A 9137-nucleotide genomic window follows, 5' to 3' on the forward strand; every position below is an offset into this window, starting at 1 on the left:
CCTTGTACTTGCGAGCACCACCTGCACTGCACTGGAACACCATAACCACCATGAACCCCACGAACTGCCGCAGCTTGGTTGGCATCTCGCCGTCCTCCACCCACCCTGGACCCAAGACCAGGATCCAGCTTCCAGTGGTTAGACCTCTCCTAATCCAGAGAGCGTAGCAGGAACAGCTTTTATAAGAGCTAGTGATTATACTCAGGGGAGTATTGTGATTAAAGCAATCCCCAGAGTGAATATAGCTCTCCAATCCCCCAAACATGAGCCAAGACTTCATGAAGGGGTAAACGAATCTCTCTTTTTTGGGAGTCACACTTGGCCTTTTATGACAATACCCATGCAAGGGGTACACCCACATGGACGTTGTTGGGAACTCAAACACAAAGACACAGACCAATAAGAGCAGTGATTAAATGCACGACACTCCCATACACAGCACACAATCCCTCCCCTCTGCTTGGGAGATAATTGGATCAGTAACTGTACTAATTCTAATCCAATTATCTCCAAGCACAGAAAAAAACATAGTTTTTAAAAACACCCCAAAAGTACCCTAAAAATACATAAAACCCCACAAATCCCCTGCTAGCCCTTATCTGGGTTACATCCCCTGATAGCCCTGATCTGGGTAACCAACATATCGAAAAATCAGGAATTTCCTGGAAGTCTTATTTTTGAAACACTGTGAACATGGTCCCATGCCCAAAACAGTTCCAGAGAATTAGGGCTAACGGTCGGTCTCTCTGTCTCGAGTACAAAAGTACAAACTTCACATGAACAGAGCCTTTTAAAGTGCATTGGACAAGGTATATTGCAGGGCCCATAGTCCTGAGGCAAGAGGCTGGCCAGCAGGCCCCTCCAAGAACCCGTGACGAGGTTCAGTTTGTCACAGGACCATATTCACAGGGTAGGAGGCTGGAAAACAGGCCCTTCCAAAAGCCAGTGAAGAGGTTACTTTTGTCACATGGGGTTACATAGCTGCAGACTGCTCAGAGTGTCCTTAATAACCCCTGTCTACCACCAAAAGTGCCTTCAGAAGTATACCATAGAGCAATGGAAGGAGGTTGTCTAATCTGATGAATCATGTTTTTTTTTAGATTAGGTAGATGGCTGAGTGCCATGTGTTTTTTACCTGGGTAATGAGTAACGGCCAATGGATGCACTATGGAAAGTAGGCAGCATGGCAGAGGCAGTGTTATGCTATGGGCAATGTTCTGCTGGGAAATCTTGTGCCCTGGCATTCATGTGGATGTTATTTTGACACGTACCACCTATATAGAGATTGTTGCAGACCACATACACCTCTTCATGGCAGTCGTGTTACCTATTGGCAGTGGCCTCCTTCAACAGAATAATGCACACTGCCATACTGCATAAATTGTTCAGGAATGGTTTGAGGAACATGACAAAGTGTTCAAGGTGTTGCCCTGGCCTCCAAATTCCCATATCTCAATCACTTGCACATCTTTGGAATGTGCTGGAACAACTTAAAGGCTAAGCTGCTCCTAATATCTTGGTGTCTGATACCACAGGACATGTTCAGAATTAGTGTTAAGTCCATGACTTGAAGCATCAGAGATGTTTTGGCAGCATTAGAGGGGCCTACACAATATTAGGCAGGTGGTTTTACTTACGTGGCTGATCAGTGTATGTCTTGTTGGTTAGTTAGTTAGTTAGTTAGTTAGTTAGTTACATACATTCCTCCAACTACCTGGTAAACATTGCTTGCTTAGTAGGATCATTCTGGAAATTAACAATACTAAGATCTATTTTTTTCTTTAGATCTATAGATTCTTTTGCCCTTTGGGAAAGAAGTGTGTTTCTCTGCCCTATGTGTGTATCAGTAATCCTAATACTTTGTAAAGTATGACATTTGCTCTATTCACATTTCCCATTATGATTGAACATTGATTGCAAGCAGTCCAGTATAAGACCCGACATGCTGTGGATTTTGTTGGACATATTGCGCTTTCAACTTAGTTGACCACACTGATTAAGATTGGGACAAAATGTGGAACATGTGTGGACTTATAATAACAGGAACCATCCACTTCTTAATAATAAACATAATCGATGATGCAGAACTTAACTGGAGTAATGGGTCCAATAGAAGGACTAATATTATCAGACTGAATCTCAAAACACAGGAAATTGAATATGATTAAACAAATCTAAGTGTTTGTGTGTGTGTTACTGATTAATTACACACATCCCCACGCAGCTTCATATGTTCAGTATTTAATAACTGGGAAGGAAGAAATCAAACTGCTGGACTAGATACATATTTGAGATGAATGTCTCCTGTTGCTAATCTCTCTCTCTCTTTTTTTTAATAGTAAGCATACATTTTGAGGGTTGACATTTTAATTAACCATTTTTCATGTTTTCCTCATGTTTGTTAGGTTGTACAACTAGAATGTTATGCACTATTAAAGTTAAATACATAATTGTGAGACATTGTAAATATATACAGTGACAACATCATAAAGTACAGGAAACATAAACATGATTAGGATGTACTTCGGGCGCTGGTGAACACAAAGTAATCACTTTTAGACAAGGAGGTCCAAAATTCAAAGTAACTATTCATTGTGCATCCATACTTTTCATATATTCTTTCCTGGGCTTTAAGAGATGAACAGTTCAGCTTACAGGAACCCCCCAGAGGTGCTGATCGGGCTTGGCACATTATTCATTTTAGGTTACCATTGGAAATCTTCGTTCTTAGTACAAATTGGCGTGCTCACTTCTATCTTTTTTTTTCATTTTTTTTTGGACCAGGCCTGATTAGTTATAATGTATTCCCCTCTTGGTCTATTCTTATGAGCGCTCTCTCTCTCTGTTTTTTTTTTTCTTTTTTAAACTTGCTTATCTTATTTTCTCTTTCTATTTTACTCTAACTCTCCATCTTTTTTATTCTTCTTTACAGCTCACTTTACTTGTCATCACCTATAAATTCACTCCATGTTTCTTTCTTGTACCCCTAATTTGTCTTCTTATTTTGGTTTTCTTCTGTTTTTGATTCACTTGTATGTTTTTGTCTTCTGGATAATTTTTCTAGATAGAGCAGACAGGGAAAACATTTACTACTAATGTGATATTAGCATCTACCCTCTATCTCTCCCTATGGAGAATACAAAAATATTATTTGGGGAATCACTATATACCATTGAGATATATTTATGGTAACCAACCCTCAGTAGGTTGGTTCTCCTGGACCTTACTTGTCTTCTATACTTATATTTCCTCTAACTCCACGTTGAATGCCAATGTTTATTCTTTACCTCATTTCAACTAAATCACAGCTTACTTTAAATTCCAGACTCTCACCTGGTTATATTTTTTAGGTCAACTGTTCCTGTCTAGTTCTTCCACATCAAAGGAGCGTAAATACTCCCTCCTGCACCTACCCGCCGTCCCGCAAGTAGGGGCAAGCCAACTAAACAGCAAGAAGCCAGTGGCTGCTTGTTGTCATAAGAAATTGCTGCACAGTTGCTAATCCCATAAAAGGCACATGGGACAGGTCTCCCCCATGCTCCCACCCATTCCCTGTGAGTGGGAGACATTAAAATAAATGGGGGCTTCAGGCCCCCACCCATTTCCAAGGGTGGGAGCTATAACATAAATGGGGAGCAAAAAATGTCCCACCATGTCCCCACTCATATCCTACAAGTGGGGGCTATTAAAATAAACAGGGGGACCTAGAGTCTCCCCTCCAGCCCACACTTGTGGCCACGGTGGGTGCTATTAAGTAGACATAAACAGTGGACATTTTAACAGATAGGGGCTCTAAAAATAATAACATTGGAACATAGTGAACCTCAGGCCCCACCCATTGGCAGTGGGTGGTCCCTAAGTAATATAAGTGGGGGTGAATCTATTGTTCACCCCAGCACCCACCCATTGCTGGCATATGGATATTCTAAGTAATTAAGACAATATGTCCACCCCCTTATAATTTAAGGGCTACACCTGCTGCCAATGGGTTGCAACTGGGAGGACACTATTTTCCCCATTAATGTAATTTAATAGGGGACTGGAGGCCCCTGTTTATTTTAATGGCTCCCACTCGAGGGGCACAGATGGGGGCAGTTAATTCTAACTAGTTAATTTTTTTAGCAGGTGTCCCACCATGAGGGACCTCTTCCAGGTCCCCCTTTATTGGATTAGAGCCTGTGCAGCATTAGCATTAGCTGCCCAGGTGCTAGTCTTTTCTTATGACAGTGGACAACCACTGGCTGCTCACTGTTTAGTAGACATGCACATACTCACGGCATGGCAGGTAGGGGCAGGAGGAAGGATTCAAACTCTTTATTTACTAATACTATGTACTTTTCAATTAGTATTAGCAGGGGCGTACCTAGAGCATTTGGCACCCGGGGCGGATCCTGGGCTTGGCACCCCCTCACCCCCTCTCTCTCCACCCCCCGAAAAAAAACCTGTAACATTTTTAAAATGTTTTCCGTTTTTTTTTTGTTTTTTAATGTATTGAACAAATTTGGAAACTTTGCAAAACCGCTGTCAGCCCCCTTCTAGAAAACCCTTGTGTGCTCCGCCCTCTCCTACAAACCCCTGTCCCGCCCCATCTACAAATCCTGTACTGCCGCCCCGTCTACAAGACTCCTACAACCCCCTTCCACAAATCCCCTTATAAAGACACATATTTACAGGCAGACAGTCACACACACACACAGTTACAGGCATACAGTGACACACACAGTTACAGGCAGACAGTCACACATACAGTCAGAGACAATCATGCACACAGTTACAGGCAGACAATCACATATACATTCACACACACACACGGTCACAGGCAGACAGTCACACACACACAGTAAAAGGCAGCAGCAGACAGTCACATGCAAACAGTCACAGACAGATAGTCACACACGGTTACAGGCAACATCAAACAGTCACAGGCAGACAGTCACACATACATAGTCACATGCAGACAGTCACACACACAGTTATAGGCAGACAGTTAAACACACAGTCAGTTACAGGTAGTCACACAGAGTCATAGCCAGGCAGTCACACATACAGTTACAGGCAGACAGTCACATATACAGTCAAACACACACACAGTCACAGGCAGAGAGTCACACACACATACACAGTTACAGTCACACACACAGTTACAGGCAACATCACACAGTCACAGGCAGACACACACACACACACACACACACCGTTACAGGCAGACAGACACACACACACAGTTACAGGCAGGGCCGGTGCAAAGAATTTGGGGTACATAGGCGAAGATGCATTTTTCCGCCCCCCAAAAACATCTGCACCTGTGTGCCTCTTAACCTCCCTTTTGTGCTTCTTATCCCGTCTTTAAATATCTGACTCCATTTAGTGTATTTTATCTCCTATTTTTGCCTTTGTGTGTCTCCTATGTCTCCTCTTTGTATGACTCTTACATCCTCCCACATTTTGTGTGTCTTACTCCTCCCAGACCCTTTGTGTGACTCCTTTTCTCCCAGCCCTTTTGTGTCTTTTACTCTTCCCAGCTCCTTTGTGTGTGTCTCTTTCCTTCTCAAGCCCCGCTGTGTGTTTCTTTCACATCCAGCCCCTCTCCCCGTCCCTTAATGGTCCCCTCCCTTCTCTGACCTTTACTGTTCCTCTCCCCTCTCTCCTCCTTTCCCTGTCCCTTAGTGTTCCTCTCCCCCCCCCTCTGTTCCCTGTCGCTTAGTGTTCCTTTCCCCCCTCCCTCCTTTTCCTGTACCTCAGGGTATTTCTCCCTCCTCACCCACCCCCATAGTGGTCCCCTCCCCTTCCTGGTGTGCCTCCTACCTTTCTTGTAGCGTGGCTGAGCGGAGCGAATCCCGATACAGTGAGCTTTTCCTGTCAGTCCTGCCAGATACAGGAAACAGAAGTTCCTGTACCACGGTACACTCCGCTTGGCCACGCTACAGTCAGGGGTGTATAAACACTGACAGTCACACACACTCAATGACAAACCCACAGACGTCTCTGACAGCCAGACTCCCTTATCTGGCACACTCATTCATTGACAGACACTCACACGCACACTGACAGACACACGCACACTGACAGACACACGCACACTGACAGACACACGCACAAACTCACAGACACACGCACAAACTCACAGACACACGCACAAACTCACAGACACACATGCACACACACACAAACTCACAGACACACATGCACACACACACAAACTCACAGACACACATGCACACATGCGCACACACACAAACTCACAGACACACATACTCACATGCGCACACACACACACTGACAGACACACATACTCACATGCGCACACACACTGACAGACACACTCACACACACTGACAGACACACTCACACACAAACTCATAGACACACACACACAAACTGACAGACACACTCACACACTGACAGACACACATACTCACATGCACACACACTGACAGACACATACAAACTCACAGACACACATACACACTGACATACACACTCACACACAGTAATTAATAATCTAAATTAAATGTAAATGTCCCACCCAGCCTCCCTACCTGGAGTGCTGGCGTGGGTCTCTCATTGGTGGTCCAGTGAGGCTGCTGGGAGGCGTGCGGCTGAAGTGGATTAGGAGGCGGCGAGGGAGCGCTCTGATCTCTCTGACCGGCTCCCTCGCAGGCTGTTTTCTGATGCCGCGGGAGCCGGAATATGACGTAATATTCCGGCTCCCGCGGCATCAGCAAAAGGCGCGCGAGGGAGCCGGTCAGAGAGATCAGAGCTCCCTCGCCGCCTCCTAATCAAATTCAGCCGCACGCCGCGCCGGGGATCCAGGAGGTGACCTGGCAGGAGGGAGCACTTCCCTCCTGCCGGTCACTTGAATTTTGCGCCCCCAGAGCCGGTGCGCCCTAAGGCGGCCGCCTGTGCCGCCTTATGGACGCGCCGGCCCTGGTTACAGGCATGCAGTCACACACACACACACACACAGTTACAGGCATGCAGACACACACGCACAGTTACAGGCATGCAGTCACACACACACACAGTTACAGGAAGACAGTTACACACACACACAGTTACAGACAGACAGTTTGACAGACGCAGTCTCACACACACACACACACACACTATTACTCACAGACAGGAGCTGGAGGAGGAGTGGATTTCCTTCTTGCTGCACCTCCATGTGCAGCAGTAACAGCAGCGGGTAAGGGCCATATTAAGCCCCGCCCCCACTGTCGGTTTGGCTCCGCCCCCAATTTTGCTTAGCTCCGCCCCCACTCTACCGCCGTACGGCCAGTTCAGCTGCTCTTAGCGTGTGTGAGCTGTTCTGGCCACACGGCTTCCTAACTGCCATGGGGCACTGTGCGGCCACAGCTCACACAGCCCCCAGACAAGGGTCATGGCACCCCCACCCTTGTGGCCCCCTCCGCCCCCCCCTTAGTACGCCACTGAGTATTGTGTGAAACAACATCTTGGAAAAGGAAGGTCTTTTTGTAATTTTGGTCTTTCAGCTTCTTAGTAGACTATCTACTAAACAGCTCTCTAATCTGGAACCCTACAATATGGCAATCCCGCAAGGACAACAAGATGCAGCCATGGCCCGCTGCAATGATCGTAATTTTATTTGTCCGTATGAAATTCTGAAAGGAAAAAAGGGAGCGAATCTCATCTTACAATGAATGAATAAATAAACAGCCGAAATTCGGTTCAATGAAACAAAAAGTTTTTTTTTGTCTGAATGTGTTTCGACGATACGAAAATCCGTCTGTGCTCAAGTCTAATCTCTAATTCTTCTTCCGCATTTAGTTTTTTCTTACATTTTTCTGTTACCTCCTTGCTGCTATTCATACTTTTTATTTAACTGTTGTTATTTACTACACTGCATATGAAAGTTTGTTTTGGTTAAACAGCAAAACATACTTACATAGCAGTACACAGAGGGCCGGTATTAATTTGATTTTGGACTGTCCACTAGGCAAATATGAGGTTATGTATGAAGACTTTGTTATTCTATAAATAATTTGGATTAATTAAGAATAATGTCATTATTAACATAATTTGTGCACATGATGCTTTGAAAATGCCATTGTTTACTAATTGTAAAATGTCATTTAAGGTTTACGAGGTAAAACGGGACCTCTAGGACCAGTTGGTGAGAAAGGAGATCAAGGAGAACCTGGTAAGAAAGGACCACAGGGACTACCAGGTAACAAAGGAGAATTTGGTCCTGATGGGCCATTTGGATTCAAAGGAGATAAAGGACAAAGAGGCGAACACGGAGAGCCTGGAGAATGTAAATGTGGAAACATAGTGCTTAAATCTGCTTTCTCTGTTGGAATCACCACCAGTTACCCACAAGAAATGTTGCCGATTCTCTTTAATAAAGTCCTCTTCAGTGAAGGAGACCATTACAACCCTTCCACTGGAAAGTTCATATGTGCAATTCCAGGAATTTATTATTTCTCTTATGACATAACAGTGGCCAACAAGCATCTGGCCATCAGCCTGGTACACAACGGGCAATACAAAATAAAAACATTTGATGCCAATACTGGGAACCATGATGTTGCATCAGGATCAACGCTTCTTTATCTTAAACCAGAAGATGAAGTTTGGTTAGAGATATTCTACACAGACCAAAATGGCCTGTTTTCCGATCCCAGCTGGGCAGATAGCTTGTTTTCTGGATTTCTTTTATATGCGGACACAGATTATCTGAATGCATTGTCAGATGATGATTTCTTGTGATGGTTATGATGGTTTCTTGTGATGGTTATCTTCAAAAGGACTGTGATGAGACTTGTTTGAAATTTGATTCTTGTTTTAAGTTGGCATCTGGAACCCATGAAGAATAGCTTGTTGATGTTCTCAGGAATACCAAGATACTTATTTATCCTGCATATTGCATAGTGCACATACATGGTGTAAAAAATATATTATAACTCCTTGAACTAGTAAAGAAATTCTATGGGCATTTCACATTTCCCTGAAAAAGAAATAGCTTTTTCTCTGGTTTCATATAGAAATTATTCATAACTGAGTTCATGGTTGAAAATATTATCATTATTATGGTCTTAAGGTCTAGATTAAAGGGACACTATAGTCACCTGAACAACTTTAGCTTAACCAGGCTAGCGGTATTCCCGAGCGTGACT

The 9137-nt window shown here is 44.2% G+C and overlaps 1 protein-coding gene across 1 annotated transcript in view; it reads left to right on the forward strand.

Moving 5' to 3' along the window:
- Window positions 1-8880, forward strand: part of C1QTNF7 (C1q and TNF related 7) — a 125628-nt gene extending 116748 nt beyond the window's left edge. The window contains exon 3 of the mRNA XM_063457794.1: window positions 8099-8880. Coding sequence (XP_063313864.1) covers window positions 8099-8730 — 632 coding nt within the window. The 3' untranslated portion in view covers window positions 8731-8880. The remainder of the gene's footprint in view (window positions 1-8098) is intronic.
- The last annotated feature ends 257 nt before the right edge of the window (window positions 8881-9137 follow it).

This window comes from Pelobates fuscus, chromosome 6 (genome assembly GCF_036172605.1).
Source record: "Pelobates fuscus isolate aPelFus1 chromosome 6, aPelFus1.pri, whole genome shotgun sequence".
Taxonomy (NCBI): Eukaryota; Metazoa; Chordata; class Amphibia; order Anura; family Pelobatidae; genus Pelobates; species Pelobates fuscus.